General features: G+C 38.5%; 1 protein-coding gene across 2 annotated transcripts in view; it reads left to right on the forward strand.

The window, feature by feature from the left end:
• Positions 1 to 21,363, forward strand: part of coch (cochlin) — a 53,142-nt gene extending 31,779 nt beyond the window's left edge. For both annotated transcript variants that reach the window (XM_008103413.3, XM_008103414.3), the window contains exons 5-12: positions 271 to 404; positions 4,273 to 4,335; positions 6,940 to 6,984; positions 7,074 to 7,221; positions 14,170 to 14,273; positions 16,272 to 16,498; positions 17,027 to 17,543; positions 19,420 to 21,363. In XM_008103413.3, coding sequence (XP_008101620.2) covers positions 271 to 404; positions 4,273 to 4,335; positions 6,940 to 6,984; positions 7,074 to 7,221; positions 14,170 to 14,273; positions 16,272 to 16,498; positions 17,027 to 17,543; positions 19,420 to 19,595 — 1,414 coding nt within the window. In that variant the 3' untranslated portion in view covers positions 19,596 to 21,363. The remainder of the gene's footprint in view (positions 1 to 270; positions 405 to 4,272; positions 4,336 to 6,939; positions 6,985 to 7,073; positions 7,222 to 14,169; positions 14,274 to 16,271; positions 16,499 to 17,026; positions 17,544 to 19,419) is intronic.
• Positions 21,364 to 21,473: the final 110 nt, after the last annotated feature.

Raw genomic sequence — 21,473 nt, forward strand, 5'->3', positions numbered from 1 at the left:
TTCTACCGGCTGTTAGGAATTATGGGAGTTGAAGTCCAAAACACCTGGAGGGCCAAAGTTTGCCCATGCCTGATATATACTTTTCCTGCCTGAATACACATTCTTAAATGAGTTACTGTCTTAACCCTAGAAATTTATAAAATAGCCAAGCTTAATGGTATTTTGCAAAATATTCAGACTTGGATGTAGGCTATACTTTCCACAATGCCTAATAATTTTAATTACATGTAATTAGACATACTTCTGTTTGAAAATCTTTTTTTCCCACAGAGGCATCATTACCAGTTCAGGTGGACCTGTAAGAGTACAAATGTTACCTGGGCGAGAGGACTATTCAGCATTATATGCCAATGGAATCCAGTCCCAAGTGCTTTCTAGATGGTCATCATCATTCACAGTATCTAGTAAGAAAATGACTAACTCATTATTTCATAAAATTGCTTTACAATCAATATAAAAAGAATTGATTTGCTTTATATTTTTCTCATGGCTTTATGTCCTATTTTTCTTAGTAACATCAAGCTCATCCTTTTGTTTCATGTAAGATTTCAGACAAATTTAGAACGGAAAATAAAATTAATCAAATGCTGCAGTGTCAAGGCAAAGTGTCCCCTTTTTAAAGCTTTAGTGAGAAATACAGGCAAGAAAATATGCAGCTGTCAAAACACGGGCTGTTGCTTTGTTTTTAGAAAAACAGGTGCCAGAAACAACACATACATTTCTGGGCAGTTGGGTTACAAATAGTGTGAAAAATCACTTGGGAGTCACCAGCATAATAAGCCTTCTACTCCATCATGAATATATCCATTATATTTTAGTTCCAGATTCTTATTTCAGATATTAGGTAGTCCACATTCAGTGCATCTGAAGAAATTAGTCTTAAAGATGCTGTTAGATTCCTTCCTCTTGCGACTCCTTTTCATTTTTATGCATTCTGAATGGCCATTCTCAACTTCAGTGCTTTTGTTTACGTGATCTTTGATTATAGGGTTGTGTGGGAGTGCAATTTGATGACATATTGGCAAAACAGCTAGTGACAGAGCAAGACTATGGGGATGAATAGGGAAAGGAACAAGCTTTCTTGCCCGCAAATAAGGGACACCCCTTATAGTAAGGGGCCTTGGCATGCCAATTGCTGGAAGAACTGTCAGTTCCTAGGTTGTACCCGTCATGGCCAAAAATAAAGGGCTTATCCTAATATCCTTTGTGTCTTGCTTCCATTAGTTCCAGGAGGATTGTAGGGCTCTGTGAGAGCTTATATCTCTCAAGCACAGTAATTGAATTAGCAAAGCAGAAGCTGAACAACAACGCACCCACACACCCATGGAGGAGAGAGAGAGAGAGAGAGAGAGAGAGAGAGAGAGAGAGAGAGAGAGAGAGGGACTTCTTTTTGTAAAAATACAAGTGTAGCTTTAATTATTATCCGTGTTCATAATCAATGCTAGATCTATGAGATGAGAGATTGAAAGAAAGAACGCTGCAACATCCAGGATTCCACAAAACAAGAAAGAAATGTAGTCTTCTTTGTAAACATATACATGTAGTTTTACTTATTATCATTGTTTGTAAACACACACAAGTTCTGTGAGAGGAGTAAAGGAAAATGGCTGCAAGTTAAGGTTATGGTGAAAGATATTGGATTTATAAAAGAAAGCCTCCAAACAAGCAATTACTGAATATAGGCATACAGAGACTGGTAACTCTAACAAAGACAACTAACTCCAGATCCTACCCTGGCCACCAGCTAGGACTCTGCTTGCACTTTACCCACTTCCCCGGTCCTACCATACATCATTGGACTAGTCTAACCCTCTTATAGCTGCTTAACAGGCCGTGAGATTGAGAAACCCAGTTTGCACTTTACCCACCAGCTTGCACTTACCCATTTCCATCTCTATGTTACTTTGTTGCACTATCCCTGGCCCAGCCTCTCATAGTGTCTACGCCCTCCCTGTAATCTTGTCCATTGGTAGTTGAACTTCACGCAGTTGATCAGCATTGAACTGGTTTTAATTCTACATGAGGATGTTGTGTCTATAGTGATTATGTTGATGTTTTATTATAGTTGTGTTTGTATGTTTTTGTGTTGGCAACTGAATGCTTTTACCTATGTTGGAAACCTCTCTGAGTCTCTTCGGGGAGATAAAACGGTATACACATGAATTATTATTATTATTATTATTATTATTATTATTATTATTATTATTATTTATGACACAGCAAACAAGATAGATATGCTGGATTTCATATCACAAAATCACAAGTCGAACACTTCCCAAGTGTCTAGGACTGTGTGATGTATTTTCGGATGATGCGTGCAGATCCCAGTAGGGTGGCCTTTTGCAATTGGCAGATCGTGATTTTGTCAATGTCTATTGTTTCCAAATGCCGGCTGAGATCTTTTGGCACAGCACCCAATGTGCCGATCACCACTGGGACCACCTGCACTGGTTTCTGCCAGAGTCTTTGAAGTTCAATCTTGAGGTCCTGATAGGGGCTGAGTTGTTGTTGTTGTTGTTGTTGTTGTTGTTGTTGTTGTTGTTGTGCCAGTTCAAGGACAGACATTGCTTTCCCACCATTCCAGGGATGTGTCATCAAATACGAGGGGGCTTTGAATCTATCCAAATGTTCTCCTGATCTATCTGGACATGTCTTGTCGCATTTCATCTCCCCAACCAAGCCCCTTATCACAATTGAAGAAATGATGATTAGCAACTAACGGCACTAAATGTTTCTATCATTAGTAAAGTGAAGATTCTCCACAGTTGACCTTGATTTTTATCTGAGGAGGTGAAAATTGACTATATCCTATGATCTTTGAACTCTCCTCTTCAGAATCATAGAATTGCATGCTTGATCTTTCTAGTTCATTTATAAGTTGTAAATCAGCAATCCCACTGTAATCCTGAATAACAAAAGCAAGATGTTAATTTAAATGACTTGTAATCTTCACATTCAAAATATTTCACCACACAGTCATGAAGTAGTAGCCTAGGCTTTTATGACTGAATTATAAAGGGGAAGGTACTGAACACAGTAAAGTTACATTTTTAAACCTTTTAAAAAGCAGGACTCCATGCAAGATCAAGAGACATAGCTATAACAATGGAGTTCTGTTGTCATATTTGCTATGCCTCCCAATGTGACCTGTAAAATGCATCTTGAAACAACAGAATGACAGCAGCTGCTTCCTGGTAAAGCAAGAAGTGATGTGTGTGTGCATGTGCTAGTAATGCTACTTAGTTAAATATACTATATATTGACTAAGTAGATCAGTGATTCCCAACCTTTGGTTCTCCAGGTGTTTTGGACTTCAACTCCCACAATTCCTAACAGCTGGTAATTCCAAAAAAGCTGGAGGATCAAAAGCTGGGAGCCACTGAAGTAGATGATCTAAGATTTTAGCCATTAATTTATTTAAGCCCTCCCTTCATCTTGACACAAGGCATTAAAGCATAATAATAGGAAAAGGGCATAGCATAGTACATTAAAAGACCCTTCTGCTGAAGTCAAGAGGCAAACACCTGCGTAAATAAGTGTCTTTGCCTGATGACAGAAAGCGAGCAGAGTGGAGTCCAAGTGCCTCTCCTATGGGAGGGAGTTTATTTATTTTTTATTTCCAGCATTTATACCCCACCCTTCTCACCCGGGGGGACACAGGGCGGCTTACAACAGTTGGCGACATTTAATGCCAAGAACATAATAATAAAACAAAAACAGTACATATAATCAATTAAAACTATAAAAATACATCATTAAAATACATTATAACAATTAAAACATATGTAAATTAGATCCATTTGTCTAAAAACCTCATGCTTCGGCCTCAAGAGAGCAACCCCTGAGAAGGCTCTGTCCATCTGATATGTTTTTATTGTTTATGACTTTCTGCTATCTGACAACATGGCCATCTTCTCCAGTGAGGAATAGTTTGTATCCATGTTGGGAGAAAGTACAGCTCCTAGAATTCCCTAAGTATCACAACCAGTGAGTTCTAGGAGTTGTAGTTTGAAAAATACTTTTCTAAACAACCAGAAGCTTTTACAGGTAGATTTTTCTTTTTGGCAACAGCGCAAGAGGGCCAAGCTTTCATCAGCACAGGGAGTACTAGAACATTGAGAAAAGGGGTAATCTTAGATCTAACCAGCTCACATTTCAGCCTGTCTGGAATTTGTCTTTCACTGGGGAAAATGAGGACATACAGTGCGTTTTGGCAAAGCATAATTTTACAGCAATATAATAAATGTGCTTTATTTTTCAATTTGATAACAGGTATCAAAAGTGGAGCACTGGAAGCTGCAGCACGGCCCATTTCAACAGTACGCCCATCCATGGGTAAGATGATTATTTCAAAATATATGATTTCTACTTAAGGGTTTCCTATAAATCCTTGAGTAGTTATGTCTCAATACAGTGGGTCCCCTGTATTTGCTGAGATTTGGTTTTGGGGCCCCTTATAGATACCAAAATCCATGGATACTCAAATCCCATTATATACAACAGTGCAGTAAAATGGTGTCCATTATATAAAATTACAAAATCAAGGATTGCTTTTTGGATGTTTTAAAAAATATTTTCAAGCATTGAATGTTAGACCCTGTGGATGCAGAATCCATAGACATGGTAATAATCATGTTGAAATATTGAACAACGCAGCCATTTTTAATCAATCATCCTCACAGGGCTGATTAATTCAACAGTTAAACAGAGAGACTATAAACAAACAAACAAAATAAATGATTGGTAACTGTGTTTGCTAAGTAGCAAAATACAGCAAAAGCCAAAAGCCACAAGCAGCCATACAATTTTTAGCCAATTTCAAGTCATAAAATACAGTAAATCATGCAAGCTTTCAAAGCTTCACTGGTTTCTCATCAGGAAAAAAAATAATAATCATGCATGACAGAAACACACACACACCCCACCCCGGTCTATATATATATATCCTCATTTTTTCTTGTATCCTCTTCTAATGAACCACTTTCCCTGAGTAATCTTATGGAGCTGGGAGAGGAAGACTTCATGGTGAACGAACAACAAATTCCATCTCTTTGCCGAGTTCATGTCAATCAGTGCTGATGGCGAAAGAGATGATCTTCCATGCAACATCTGCCCCCTCCTTTTAGGTTGTTGCTGTTGTTTGTTGGCCCATTTCACACTTTGCAATGGTCACTTGAACAACCCTGGCAGTTTTCTATGAAATTTTGGGATTTGCAGTTTAGAAGGAACACGTAGAATTCCCGGTCAAGGAGTTCTGATGCCCCACCAAATTGCAACCTCGGGATTACAGAAGATACAGGCTGGATGAGTCTACACTGACATATAATCAAAGGAGATAATGTGGATTCAGAAACTGGATTATAGGGCAGTGTAGATGGGGTCACAGATGCAGCAGTTTAAAGTGGAATCATAGTGCTGTAACTGTAGTGTAAAAGGCCCTTTTAAAAAATCATTTCCCTCCCTCTGCTTTCAACAGGAGTTATTTCTCCTAAACATGTTAGATTGGGAAAATAAGAGCAAAAGACAGTACAGATTTTAATATGTTGCATATTACAACAGATGCAAGACTTGTTTATACACTGGAAAAATAATGAGACTCCAAATACTGCAGAATGAATGGGAAAAATAATGGATTTTTGGCTGAATTAGATACATTTTCAGACTTATTAAAATAAAACTCTATAGAAACTTATCTGAAAATCTGGCTATCTTTTACAGTCTATAAAGAAGAGAAAAGGGTGACGTGTAACTATGGGCTGTGATATTCTTTGGTATGACGAAAGATAATACATATAATAGATGTAGTTTAGCAAGGGCGGAGGCTGTGTCTAATGTCCCATCCACACTGACATATAATCCAGTTTCTAAATGGATGAAACTGGATTATGGATTATATGGCAGTGTAGACTCATATAATCCAGTTGAAAACAGATAATATGGATTCAGAAACTAGATTATATGGCAGAGTAGATCCAGCCAATTTTAGCATACTGCCATCAGAGAAGAGTGGGGAATCAATTTTAATTGGCGATGGGAATAAGATTACATTTCTTGTCTTTGTATTGTGTGGGTTTTTATAAGTGTTGTCTCTCTGTTGTTTGTTGTAATTTGAGGTTGAACTGTGCTATTAAAATTTATCAAGAAAATATTTTTTAAAATAGGAAAGGAATTTACTTCACCAGCACACTCTTTTACTGTGTGTATAAAGTTATAAACTAATCATGATGTTTAAAAGTCACACATTACTTAGTAAAATATTTCTTGGAATGAATCCGTAGTGCCTGGTAGTCTCTCAGTGAGGCAGTAAATTCACTTTATTTAAGGTGCTGAACCTGTTCTGCAGCTCTATCAGAATTCAGATTTAGACCAGGAGCTGATAGTAAAGTGGAAGATATCACATGGTGTTGAGCTGTTTTCCTTAATCTAGTGTTCTTTAAGTGGGTTGGGGCTTCCAACTCTCATTGCACATATTCTATTGCACATGCTGGCTAAAGATGTCAGTTATAGTCCAACTCCAACACAACTAAATGTCATTATGCTGAAGGAAAACTTGTTTAGATCACTGTAGAAACAACAAAACTGTTGGTTGTTAATTTACTACATTGTAAAACTTTTGCTCTGGACAAACCCTGTAATTTAAAAGCATGGTATACTTCATATACACATTGTGAGACAATAATGAGAAATGCTCTCTGTATCATGAAAATCCATAAAAAGAAGACAGGATAGAAATGTTATAACAAACCAGCCAACAACAATTCTTTCATATAGCTTCATTTCAAGGCACATTATTTTTGTTAGGTGCAATTTGTTTCTTTACATATGTCTTTGTTTGATGGTTTGTATGATGGTAGGTTTGTTTATTTGAATTAAAATGAAGTTTTTAAAAAGACACATTATTGTCCAGATTTCTTAATCCATTGTGCTTCCCATTTTCAGGTAAAAAACCCAAGAAGACTCTTGAGAAAAAGTCTGGCAACAAAGGTAGGAGATTGCAAAGCCTTGCCACATGAAACAGATCTCTTGTGTTAATTTGCCCTTTAATTTAACCTAATTATCTTGGGTATTCACAGACTGTAAAGCGGATATTGCTTTTCTGATTGATGGAAGCTACAATATTGGGCAGCGTAGATTTAATTTGCAGAAGAACTTTGTTGGGAAAGTAGCGATGATGCTGGGAATTGGAACTGAAGGACCACATGTGGGAGTTGTACAAGCCAGGTACTAGAAACATGTCCTATTTGGTACATCCCTCCTTTTTGGGTGCATTTATGAAATATTGTTTTGAGAGTAGGCATGATATAACTGAAACCTTACTGTAGTTTTCTTATTTGTTGTTCTAGTTTGAATCATATTCACAATGTCTAATGATGTCTTAACAGCTCCTTCCCAAACCTGGTATCATATTAGGATAAAATAAAATGGGAAAAGAAAGCACAACAGCATAAAAAGGGTGTGTTGAAGTTTATGTAATGCAATAATGTGATTTCTGATAATATCCCTGAGAGAATAGTGATATCCATCTATTGTTAATCCCACAAATTTAGTCACCTACACCATATACTCAACAAAGATGCTTGTCATGCTCTTGTCTATCACAAGTCTGTACTTACAAATCCCAGTATTATTAGAGGGTAGGTTTTGGGAAAGATCAGCTTAAAGTATATATTGTTGGATAGAGCTTGGGGATGGGGGAAGGAATACCTTTTGGACTATAACTGTCTCAAACCATTCAGCTGGCTCAAATCTGCTAGTCCAGAAAAGTACTTTTCCCAGTTCTGCTTTTGGATTGCAAAAACATTATTGAGTCAGTAATCATTTTAAATACATGAAGACTTTTGAAATTGTACTCCTTATCAATGAATACACTGTCTTGTTGTCCTTGGCCTTTCTGTAGCATTAATAATTTTTATATCCCTCAAACCCTGTGCATCCAAAGAAATCCCTAACAAAAAATAAATAAAAATAACTGAAATTTTCAGAAGGCCAAATCCTGTGAAACAGAGAAACAGGCATTGTTATGTATTATGCTTGCAAAAGGAGAGCCTAACCTGGCTATTTTACAGGTCACTTATCTGTCTTTACAGGGTGATTTGGGGCTCGTAGAAACATAGGGTTGGAAGGAGACCACAAGGACCATCTAGTTTAACCCCCTGCCATGCAGGAATACACAATCAAAGCACTCGTGATAAATGGCCATCCAGCTTCTATTTAAAACCTTCAAAAAATGGAGGCACAATCCCACTCCTAAGCAATGTATGCTGCTGGGGAACAGATTTTATGAGCAGGACATTCTTCCTAATGTTTAGTAGTAGTTAGATTCTGTAGTTTGAATCCACTGCTCTGTGTCCTATTGAATGGAGCTACAGAAAAGAAGTGTGCTCCCTCTTTACTGTGGCATTCTTTAAAATATTTTAAAATAGCTGTTGCATCACTTTTCAACTTCGTCTTCTCCAGGCTAAACATACACAGGTTCTTAAGTCATTCCTCATGGGTCATGGTTTCCAGACTCTTGTTTAAGAAAACCTCATGCTCTATGGGCCTCAAATGACTGTACCTTCTCTTCCAACAAGGCCACTAACTTTCACTTGGTGCAGGCTTATATATCCAAAGTCTCTAGCACCGGCATGGGCAAACTAAGGCCTGGGGGCCAGATGTGGCCTCTGGGTGCTTACCTCAGACCCTCCTCATTTTACCTGTCCTCTTGGCATAAAGCCTGCCATATCCTAAAGCAGAAAAGATGCGGGAGGAAGGCATGCAGCAACTAGAGCCTTCTGAGAGCTCTCAGCCACTGTGTGTCTCGCCCTCTTCCCAGCATAAAGATGGTGTGAGCAGCCCTGTCCTTATACCAGGAGGACGACTTGAGGAAGCAGTTGAGAGCCCTCTTAAGTGCAGCAGTTCAGAGCCCTCTTAAGTGCTCTTGGACGTTGCCTGTTTCACCCTCCTCTCAACATAATGCTGAGAGGACAGCCCAAAGATTGAGGGAGAATTATTTGGATCAGGGCAGTCACCACATGTCTCATTTTCCTCCCGGCATAAGGATAGAGTGAGCAGCCCCATCCTTATGCCAGGACAACCTATGATGACCCTCCCTCTGCTGGCCCTGCCCTCTCCCAAGCCCTCCCCCTCCTGGGTCCATCCCATGTACCTGGCCACCCTCTTTCCCAACCTGGTCCTCTCAGCTGGGTGCACAATGTGGCCCTAAAACAAAAAAGTTTTCTCATGCCTGCTCTAGCAAGAACACAAAACAACAACTCCCTCATCATCCATATTCTGTAGTCTTAAAGTGGTGGTGAAACAAAACTCCAAGTCCTAAAGATTCTGGGTATAAATGTTTAAGATATAACTTAATTCAAAATCGTTCTAAACAATGTAATGCTCTGAAATTTAAAGTAGCATGGAGGGGAAGCTATTTGAGTCATAGGGATCCTAGAAAGCTGACTTCTGTTAGGTCAAATAATTTTCACTGAACCTGGTAACTTCTGTGCTCGAAGTTATTGGCTGTACCCCAGTTTGAAAACAATACTTCACTCTACAGTGTATTTTTCTTCAGACTTCTTCATCTGGCCTTATGTAATGGCAGTTTTCCAGTGCTGTAACTTCTCTGGCAATTATTTCTAGAAGAAATGAAGAAAAAAGACATAAAAGACATACATATTTTTTTTCCTTTTCCTCCTCTGAAAGTTGAACCATCTGTGAAATTCAGAAGTGGAAATTCCTTTGCCACTTTCCTCAAAATGTTTTTACTGGAGGATGATCCCCCCCCCCCCCCGCATATTCAGTACTTGTCAACAAGACAATGATGGTTACTGTCTGAATGAAATAGAGAAAAGCAGACTTTAAAATACAAATAAAAGACCAAAACATCTGGAAGAATTTATTTTCCCTGTTACTAAGTTGATGATGTGTTACCCCAAATGTTTCAATCACCAGTGGATTATTCCAATTATATTTGTTGACTATACTAACATGGCAAGTGTTTCATCCAAGAGTATTAGTGTCATCTGGACTCTAAAAATGAGTAATTCTTCTAAAAACTTTTGCAGAGCCAATAATAGCTTTTGTGTTAAAGGTCTGGCAGTGGTGGAAAAATATTTAAAAGAGATTACGGAAAGGCAAAACGTAAATTGAAAATAATGGTTCTGGAATTAGTTAAGTTGTGTCTCTGACAGATTGCCAATAAATAAGAGTCATTCTGTTGCTGATAGTACTGATAAGAAAAACAGGCAGAAACTTCAACAGATGTTTGGAAACTTTTTACTACAATAATCCCAATGCATTTTAAGGATGAATAATTGTTTAAAGCAAGAGTGCAGAAATTGATAGAAGGAGTAAATTATCACAATCAAAAAGTTAAAATACATACATCCGGTGGAAATAAAATGTGATGCTTTCTGTCAATTTATTTTGTAATCAAATTCATTTGAAAACTTGTTTAAAAATGGTCTTCAAGATCTGTTATGAATGTGCAGACAGCTTCTAATTTCAATCAGCAATTTTCTACACATTTTCCTAAATTCTTTCCTTAGGCCGCCATATTTTATCACCAGTGTCAACTGGTGATTCCCATGTCAGTGGGGCGGTGAACTAGCTATGATTTTGTCATTGCTTCTGAGGTGTTGTGTAAAGTGCTCAACCCTAGCCCATTGGTTAGCTCTTTTAAAGTTCTGCCTAAAACATGGATTGGATTCAACACTCCACTGATAAGACAGTTACTCCTGGGTGCCACCCGTCAACATTTCCTCTGTTTTGCTTGTTAAAGAGGCATTTTCTTGGTTGTAGAAAAATAGTAACCTGGTCATTCACAAGATGTTGAATCTTCAGTTTTGCATGTTAGTGCCAGATTTCTTGAAAGTGGCTGTGTTTCTTTTTATAGTGCCCTTGATTTTCCCAAAAGCAGAAACTGGAGGCAGAAAGGCAGCTGAGATCATGCCTTAAAAATACCCTTATGCCTCAAGTTAGTGAGGCACATTTATTCTTATTCAATCATGTAAATAGATTGCGATGTTTGTTTAGAAGCTTGAGGTTATATAGCCATGTAACTTCCCCTGCCTCTGAACTATTCTGCCCAATAATTCAGTTCTTTATGTTGTGTGGCTGCTCCACAGACAATCTTTGAAGTTAGTGTATACTAACTTTGAACCTCCACCATATTGATAGCCAGGTATCACTTCCAATATAGCAAAAGCAGAATTTATTGCTCTCTCACTTCTATAAACATAAAAAGCTTCAGAGTATATTGCAAAGGAGAGACAGTTGAATATTTCAAGAGATATGCATAGGCAGAATGCACTAAAGAGATTAAGATGATATAATTAAAGGGGAGTGAGGATGTCCTTCCAGATACTCTGGGGTGACAAGTTAAAATGGTGGGGGGCCCAATACAAGTGATGTTATTTCACACCTTGCAGAAACAAATAAAGAGGCAATGAAGATTATATCCCAATTAAATTTCATCTCATTTGGCACCAGATAATTGAGTCACACCTTAAGCAATTTGAACCAATCCCCCATCTTCAGCAACACATGGCTCCGTTTTCACATACATGGATAATATTTACTACAATTGTTGTTTTGTGTTCAATTTTTTTGTTTTTTATTTTATTTATCAAATTTATATATTATATTGCTTCTGTATCTCAAAGGCTCAATTGCAGATGACACCAAACTCGGAGGGATAGCTAACACTCCAGAAGACAGGAGCAGAATTCAAAACGATCTTGACAGACTAGAGAGATGGGCCGAAACTAACAAAATGAAGTTCAACAGGGACAAATGCAAGATACTTCACTTCGGCAGAAAAAATGGAAATCAAAGATACAGAATGGGGGACGCCTGGCTTGACAGCAGTGTGTGCGAAAAAGATCTTGGAGTCCTCGTGGACAACAAGTTAAACATGAGCCTACAATGTGATGCGGCAGCTAAAAAAGCCAATGGGATTTTGGCCTGCATCAATAGGGGAATAACGTCTAGATCCAGGGAAGTCATGCTCCCCCTCTATTCTGCCTTGGTCAGACCACACCTGGAATACTGTGTCCAGTTTTGGGCACCGCAGATGAAGGGAGATGCTGACAAGCTGGAAAGCGTCCAGAGGAGGGCAACTAAAATGATTAAGGGTCTGGAGAACAAGCCCTATGAGGAGAGGCTTAAAGAGCTGGGCATGTTTAGCCTGCAGAAGAGAAGGCTGAGAGGAGACATGATAGCCATGTACAAATATGTGAGGGGAAGTCATAGGGAGGAGGGAGCAAGCTTATTTTCTGCTGCCCTGCAGACTAGGACACGGAACAATGGCTTCAAACTACAGGAAAGGAGATTCCACCTGAACATCAGGAAGAACTTCCTCACTGTGAGGGCTGTTCGGCAGTGGAACTCTCTCCCCCGGGCCGTGGTGGAGGCTCCTTCTTTGGAGGCTTTTAAGCAGAGGCTGGATGGCCATCTGTCGGGGGTGCTTTGAATGCGATTTCCTGCTTCTTAGCGGGGGGTTGGACTAGATGGCCCTTGAGGTCTCTTCCAACTCTACTATTCTATGATTCTATGATTCTATGATTCTATTCTATGGCTACAATCTTTCTGAGGTATCATGTGGGGTTTCTGTGCAGTTAAGGAGGCAGGATCTACTTGCATTTGCAGATATATAGTATCTGTATCAAAAAGGGTATAGTGTCTAGATAGAGGGAAGTCATGGTGCTCCTCTATTCAGTTTTGGTTAGACCTCACCTGGAATATTGTGTCCAGTTCAGGGCACCACAGTTAAAAAGAGATATTGACAAGCTGGAAAGTGTCGAGAGGAAGGTGACTAAAATGATAAAAGGCCTGGAGACAATGCCCCATGAGGAACATCTTAAAGTGCTGAGTATGTTTAGCCTGCAGAAGAGAAAGTTGAGAGGAGATGTGATAGCCATGTATAAATATGTGAAAGGGTGTCATGATGAAGAGGGAGCAGTATTGTTTTCTGCTGCTCTGGAAATTAGGACTCAGAACAATGGGTTCAAATGACAGGAAAGGAGATTCTACCTGAACATTAGGAAGAACTTTCAGACTGTAAAGCTGTGAGTGGAACTCCCTGCCTTAGAGAGGTGGAAGCTCCTTTCTTGGAGGGTTTTAAACAGAGGTTGGATGGGCATCTGTCAAGGGTACTTTGAATGAGCTTTTCCTGCATGGCAAAGGGTTAGACTAGATGGCTCAGGTAGTCTCTTCCAACTCAATTATTCTATGATTCTATAAGTATAGAACATTCTGATAGATTTTTAAAAACAAAAACTATAAATTACTCTCATTCTCCAAAATAATAATTTGCATAAGCAGAACAGTATGCCATTAGAGGGCTGCAAGCTAAAACATGCCTAGAAAACAAGTGTGTATATGTGTAGATCTACACCAAGTATATCTATACATTTACTGTAGATATATACAAAGTAGGTGCAGTATTAGGTAGAGAAGGTGGACTAGGTGGCTCTCTTTGTGCCTATGCAAGTATACGGGGTTACATTTAAGATCTTTCCAAAATAGGCCCTACATCCACAGGGTGAATGGCATACTCTACTGGGGCTTTCACAAATAATTTTATGGCTGCAATCCTACTGCAAAAGTATGTCCCAAGGAATGCATCAGAACTGACTTCTGAATTAGTATGTATAAGATTTCAGTTGACTGAACAGTGCACTCTATTTACAGGATAGGGAATAAGCATTTCCCCATATTATGTTGAACTAACTCCCATTATTCCTCACCAATGTCACGCTGGCTAGGGATGGTGGATGTTGCAGTCCAATAAAATTTGGAGGGCTACAGATATCCTGTTTGATTTGCTAGCATTAATATATTGTATAACAATGTTAATAGTATATCTCTCATGGAAATAGTAAAATAATGAAATATAATTAAGTAAATTTTGATCTCAGGCCACTTGTTCTAAAATAGTTTCCCATAAGGTTTGATAATTACACATATCATGTTAAGAAGGAAATAATTAGCTTTGGTTTAGGGAAACAGGGGAAGTGGGTCTATATCTATCAAATTTTAGAAATGGAATTTAACAAAAATGTTATAAGAAACTAGAATGTTTGCAAATTAGCAGCTTAGATGGTATCACTGGAATACCAAAGCATTAATTGTAGCATTCTCCATTACAGCATTACTTTGTTCTGTTGTTGTTGTTTTTTCAAATAGTGAGAATCCCAAAACTGAATTTTACCTGAAAAACTTCACTACTGCAAAAGATGTCTTATTTGCTATAAAAGAGATTGGCTTCAAAGGAGGCAATTCCAATACAGGTAAGCATACGTACAATCAGCAGAAAGATAAAAATTTAGATCAATGATTGGCAAAATCAAACATTGCATAAATGGATTTCTGTTCCTGAAAAGGGGTTTAGTGTTCCTTTCTTGCCCCTTACAGCCCCATTGCCAAATCTGTTCCCAAAATCCCGTTTCCTCTTTCTAATTCCCTATCTGAAACCATTTAATTGTGAGGAGGGTTAATAGGATACAGCTCTGTTCATTTTCACTCTCTTGACTGAAGGCTTCACTTTTTGATCTAATTACTCATAGACATAGGAGCCCCCGGTGGAGTAGTGGGTTAAAGCCTTGTGACTTGAAGGTTGGGCTGCTGATCTGCAAGCTGCCAGGTTCAAATCCCACCCGGGGAGAGCACGGATGAGCTCCCTCTATCAGCTCCAGCTTCATGCGGGGACATGAGAAAAGCCTCCCACAAGGATGGTAAAAACATCAAAACATCCGGGCGTCCCCTGGGCAATGTCCTTGCATTGAGAGAATGTCCCAATTCTCTCACTCCAGAAGCGACTTGCAGTTTCTCAAGCCGCTCCTGACACGAAAAAAAAAACAAAAACTCATAGACATGTTACTTCTGCCTTCTGAAATATCCAGCATTGAGGTGATTCAGATTGATTTTCTAAAGTAGCTCCACAACAGAAGCAGTTTCACACTGTAATGTTCTTCACAATAGAATGATACAGATGTAAGTCCAGCTTACATCTGTGTCTCGCACTTTTTAGGTCGTTTGATAAATGAGAATGTTATGCCCCCAAGACCAATTTCAAGCTTTTGCAGCTCCTTCGCAACATTACCATTTATTGTCTGATGGAGAGCAGAGGGACAGTGGAGCAGTGTCTGGCTATTTTTCTGTAGGGAGAAAATTAAACTGGTGGTGTTCCTGGGCATGGCTGCACATACGTTCCCTCACTCATTCATGTTGGTGGGAGGAAAGAAAGATGGTGGAATGGAAGAAGGTCTCTTGTGATTATTTGCTCACATGTGAGCAGGGGAATGGGATGGGACAGGAGAAGGACACTTGGACTTGTTCACTTACTCATGCAGGTAGGAAGGGGAAGCAGAAGGGACAGCATGAGCATATTCACTCACAGCAACAGGGAAGAGGATAACAGGAGGTGCATGTATTCACTCATTTTTTTGGGAGGAAGAGGATGGGATGGGATGGAATGGGAGGAGGGAGTGCCGAATGCTCACTCACTCTAATAGGATGGAATGGGTAACCCTTTGCCCCTCCCCCCCCCCACACACACATGTGCAAGTGAGTGAGTGAGCAAGAGAATGCACATGCAGCTGGGACTAGTCACCTCACCAGCAGAAGTACTTTTGTATGTTAAATATGGTTTGTGGGACCTAAGTTATTCAGTTTTTACACTTTTTGGAATGAGATCTTGGATTGCACTGATAAGTGTAAAGCTCTATCAGATATAATGAAACACCCTTTCACTTCCTTTGCACTTTACATGCCCTTATGGTGCTTCCTTCCATGACCACTTGGTAGCAAGAGGAATGGTTGGCCAAGCAGTTGGCCCCAGGAAAATGATGCCATCCTCCCTGCTGGAATCTCAGATAATGTTTTTCTTTTCCTGCAGCTGAAGCACAGCCAGTCACTGCCTGACCATCCTCAGTTGTTTCCTTGTTACTGAATGTTTCCAACATCAGAAGAGTAAGGTTAGAGAGAATGGGGTCAACACAGATGTTGAAGCTGAACTCAGCCATCCACATTAGCCATAAAATACATAAGCAAGGGTAACACTCACTTAGATATGTCACCAGTAAGATTCTGGCCCTGAGCAGTAGTTAGTTATGCAATCTCTGATTAATTTACAATACATCCATTTTGGTGCGTTCTGCAGAATCCTTAATTTTTCCATTAAGTATTATTAAGCTTCTCATTTGTGTAGTCTTTATCTTAGATAAGAAACCAGAGCAGAAAAAGCTGATGAACTGAAATAAATACTTTAAACTTTTCTTCCACATCAGGAAAAGCCTTAAAACAAACAGTACAAAAATTCTTTTCTCCTGAAAACGGGGTACGGAAAGGTATTCCTAGAGTCATCGTAGTTTTCATAGATGGCTGGCCGTCTGATGATATGGAACACGCTGGTATACTGGCCAGAGAATTTGGCATTAATGTATTCATTGTGTCAATTGCAAAACCTGCACCTGAAGAACTTGGAATGGTTCAAGATCTTGGCTTTATTGAGAAGGTAATTTCTTAAAATTCCCAATTTCAAATGCATACTCTATTTAAGTAGAGGGACATTCTTTAGATTTCTGATAAGAATCTCTGTTGAAAAAATCAGAAACTTTTAAACCTTAATTTCTGACAACCAAGCATGAAAAGGGAAAGCATGTCTATTAAATGCTTTAAGAGACAAAGGCTTAGCGAAAGAAAGGTTACAAGATTGTGATGGCATGCAGTAGAAGTTGTCACAAGTGAATGAATCTCCACTAGGTATCTGTGATAACATTTGATACTGCAATTACAATAGCCACAGATAAGCTGTCCAAGGAAATAAAGCGTTTTTCCATGTACTGAATATTGTCGTTTTGAGTACTGGGCTTTACACAGTGAATATTCAGTCGCAAGGGGAAATGATCACTGTGATGCATCACAAATGAGTGTTTACTGTATCACTCCCCCAAACTAATTTCATAGAAAGGTTAAGTTAAAATCATTCATTCAACAGAGGTGCCAAAACCTATGCATTTTTGTTTTGTTTTTTAAAAAACAGGCTGTTTGTTTAAATAATGGCTTCTTTTCTTACAACATACCAAGTTGGTTTGGTACTACAAAATACGTGAAACCACTGGTTCAAAAACTTTGTGCTCATGAGCATATGCTGTGCAGCAAAACGTGCTACAACTCGGTCAACGTCGCCTTCCTGATAGATGGCTCCAGCAGTGTTGGAGACAGCAACTTTCGTCTTATGCTTGAATTCATCAGTAATGTCGCTAAATCATTTGAGATCACAGACATTGGTGCCAAAATTGCGGCTGTCCAGTTCACTTATGATCAGCGTACTGAGTTCAGTTTTACAGATTACATCACAAAAGAAAATGTTCTTGCTGCTCTTCGTGGCATCCGCTACATGAGCGGTGGCACTGCTACTGGAGAAGCCATTAGTCATACTACCAGAAATGTGTTTGGACCAGTGAGAGACGGAGGCAACAAAAATTTCCTGGTGATTTTGACTGATGGCCAGTCTTATGATGACGTCCGGGGACCTGCTGTAGCTGCTCAGCAAGCAGGTATACTAATGTTCACTGTCCCTGACTATAGAAATAAATAAATGTTGTTTATTATTGCCAGGGCCTAGAATTGTCTAGACTGCACTTCACATGAACTCTTCTCAATTGGGGCTGAAGAAACAGCCATGGGGCATATTCCAGTGTAAAACGCTGCTCTGGGGCCATCACTTACATCAAAAATATCAAGAAAAGACCTAAATGGTCCCAGAAAGCTAGTAAGAATATAATAACATAACTTGCAATTCTTGACAGCCAAAGCATTCAGACATCTTGGAGAAACCAAAATGGCCCCTCTGATTTACATCCCTCTCTATCCCAGTTAATCCCAGAGAGCTACTATAAAGATGTAGACTATAAAACTGGAGTAGTTAACTGGGGCTCTCAAGATGTTGTCTTGGCCTTTAGTTCCCATGAGACCAAGTAAGGAATTACAGAGATTGCAGTCCAAGAATATCTGGAAGGTTGCAGTTGTTCACCTCTTCTGTAACATCTGCAAACGTGGTATAGTGTGAATGCAAGAGTTGTTCCTTGTCATATTTATAAGCTGTTGGGACACATTATTTTGGATCCAGAGCTTTACAATGATTTCCACTATATTGTATGCCAGCTTGCCTATATGTTTGGGATACCATAATAATTAAGTCTACTTCAGAATTCAACATATTTATTTTCTTTCTCATGCTGTATCATCAGTCTGTGAACTACTCTGCATAATCCGCTATAAGTGGAACTAATCATGTAACATTATCTCACAAGTAATAAAAGGTCTAACAATCTCTTTACTTGTGATGCACTATGTTGAGCAATACCATGGATACAGAGCTTGAAGTAATGTGTTACAATTAACCATACTATCTGTAGCATGTTAGTTATGGAGTAGGCAAGGGCAGGTTAATGTTACTTAAAAATAATTGATACCTTTTTCCAGTTTATTTATTTCATACTAAAAGCATTGCATAAATAAGTTTAAAACTGATAAAAAAGTGATCACAAGCAGCTAAATGGGCAACAGCGACTGCATTGTCTGTAGCTTTAAACAGTTCTTCCTCTGTGCATGAGGCAGGGCATTATGGGCAAGCATACAGATGCTGAGTTGTTTGTTGTGCTCTACAATCGCACAAGGTGGGGGATTCTTCTAGGAAGTGCCATTTTGCCAAGTTGTCTTTTGATCTGCCTACTCCACCTCTGAGTCAGTTCAAGGACTTCCAAGTTGCCCATTCTTCGTTTGCCACTGGAGAATACCTTCGAGTTGGGCCATCTAGTTGGGATTTCCTGATTTTGCTGCCCACAGGGATATTCTTGCTGTTGCTGAAGGAACATTTAGAGGAGTGGTGGTTCTCATGAAACTTGTCCTTGATTTAAGTTTACTGGGAAGAGGGCGATAACCATACAGTGGGTGTCTTTCACAGTGTTCAATCTTATTTCTCTCACAATTGGCAGCAACTTCCTACATGGGGAGGGGGGGCTATGCCAGATAGCTTATAGAGTCTATCAACAGGTGATAGGTTTGAGACATCCTGTAATTATTCTACATGTCACATTCAGTACTATATTCACCTGCTTCGCATGGGCAGATTTATGCCAGACAGGGCAGGTATACGCAGCAGTTGAGAAAGACTAGGCCAGATTTTTCAGTGTAAACAATAAACTTTTACTTGCTACTCTTAAAATCTTTTGGGGGGTTAATTGCTTGTGGGCAGTCTATGTATTTTTAAGTGAGCTTTTTTAAATGCTCAGAAATTATCATATTATGAATCAACAGCTTACATATATTTTTCTAATGCTTATTTTGTCACTTAGAATAATCTAGAAAGTTCATTTTCTTCCTGAATTTTGCATAGGCCTTTAAGTGTACCTTTCTGGAACTTTGTTGTAGGTATCACCATCTACTCTATTGGGATTGCTTGGGCTCCACTGGATGATTTAAAAGACATGGCATCTGCACCTAAGGAGACACACACCTTCTTCACAAGAGAATTTACAGGACTGGAGCAGATTGTTCCTGATGTTGTTCGAGGCATTTGCAGGGATTTCCTGGAATCCAAACAGTGAATGCAAAGTTGCAATACATTACTCTGCAAATGTGCTCCAGGAATAACCAAAGAGGTGTCTTTGAGTGCAAGACATTTTGTTAATGTAGCATAATGTTGGAAGGGTATGAGGTTACTTAAAAACAACTGTTTTTTAAAGGCAAAACTCCTATTGAAGTCAGCAAAATTTTTGCACAAATAAGTAATAATTAAAAATTGTCCCAAATTACCATGGTCCATGTATATTTAATATACTTCAGTTAAAGTGATTGAGATCCTATAGTTAAGATTATCCAATGTGCATTTTATGTATATAGAGAAAATATAGAGCTGCTCTTAACATCAAATGACATTACTGAGTCTCATCACATATTCAGCTAATCATAATCTCGAATACAGTTTGACAAGTGGGAAAATGCTACAGAGTGCTGTCATCTGTGGTAACAAGAGAGTTGGGTAAACGTAGGCTTATTAGATATTATCAGCATTACATTTTATAAAAGTAAAGCTGCTATATACCACCTGCAAATCAGTTAACTGATGGTACTTAGTTTCATTAATGTATTATTTCGAAGTATTTTATGTGAAGTAGGTAAAAAGGCTGTTCATCAATTATGCTCAGCTATTTTACACATAGAGCCTATCAATCTGGCTACAACTGGATCTTATGGATATTGGTATGTATTCATGTATTAAACATCTGTTTAATAATTTCTTAATTGTAAAAAAAATCCTAAATTTTTACTTCCCTATTGCATACACTGAACTAAATCCAATAGTTAGCCTCAAGTAGTATGAGACGTGTCATGTTAATTCTCATATTCAATTGATGGAGTGAATCTTCCCTAGCTGGGACTAATAATGGGATTTAGTACATTGATGTCTTCAAACTTTTGAAAATATTACATAGAAATATTTTGCGGGATTACTTTAAATGGTGTTTGTCTAATTGACTTCAATGAAATGAGAACAATTTAAATCTTGGTCTGCAAAATTAAATAATCTGTGGACTAGGTTATAAACCAGGCGTGGGCAAACTTTGGCCCTCCGGGTGTTTTGGACTTCAACTCCCACAATTCCTAACAGCCTCAGGCCCTTTACTTTACTTTACTTTACTTTACTTTACTTAAGTGGCTGAGGGGGGAAAGGAAAGGGACTGAGCCTGTTAGGAATTGTGGGAGTTGAAGTCCAAAACACCTGGAGGGCCAAAGTTTGCCCATGCCTGCTATAAACCAAAGTTTCCACCAAAATCAAATAAGAGAAAATGGGTGTCCTCCTGCAAATTCCAAACAATTATGAAAGGTGCAAAACGAATAAATATTATAGCTTTTAATAGTATTTTTGATAATAATTTATGATTGTTGATATACTAATCTAAATATATTTTTCTTTGGTATTACCCTGCTAAGTTTCCAGATTTTTATGTAGCATATGAATCAATGAGGTATTCTAAGAAAACTTCATTCAGATTTTGCACAATTTTTGATATGGAAATACACTTTGATTAACAGCTGTTAGTATATGATGAGGGTGTTTTGAGCAACTCTGGAACTGTAATATTGTGTTTAGTCTACAAAGTGATACTTAAAAGGCAATAATTAATATAATTAATTGCTGAATCCTCATAAGAAGCAAAGAAAAATTATATTATCTTTATTTGAAAGCTTTGTAAAATGTCTAGTATCACATGTACTAATAAAATTTCACTGTAAACTCTATCATGTTATAATCTCTACAATTTACAATTTGTACAATTAATTGCGAAATTAATAAATTTATTTACTATTTCATTCACATAATTCAGAGTTCTATTCATGAATCTAACTGCCCTAAAGGTTTCTTTCCCATATAGTTCAACTACCATGGATCTGAAGAAATCAACTGTATTTTTCTGCTGAGA

This window comes from Anolis carolinensis, chromosome 1 (assembly GCF_035594765.1).
Source record: "Anolis carolinensis isolate JA03-04 chromosome 1, rAnoCar3.1.pri, whole genome shotgun sequence".
NCBI lineage: Eukaryota > Metazoa > Chordata > Lepidosauria > Squamata > Dactyloidae > Anolis > Anolis carolinensis.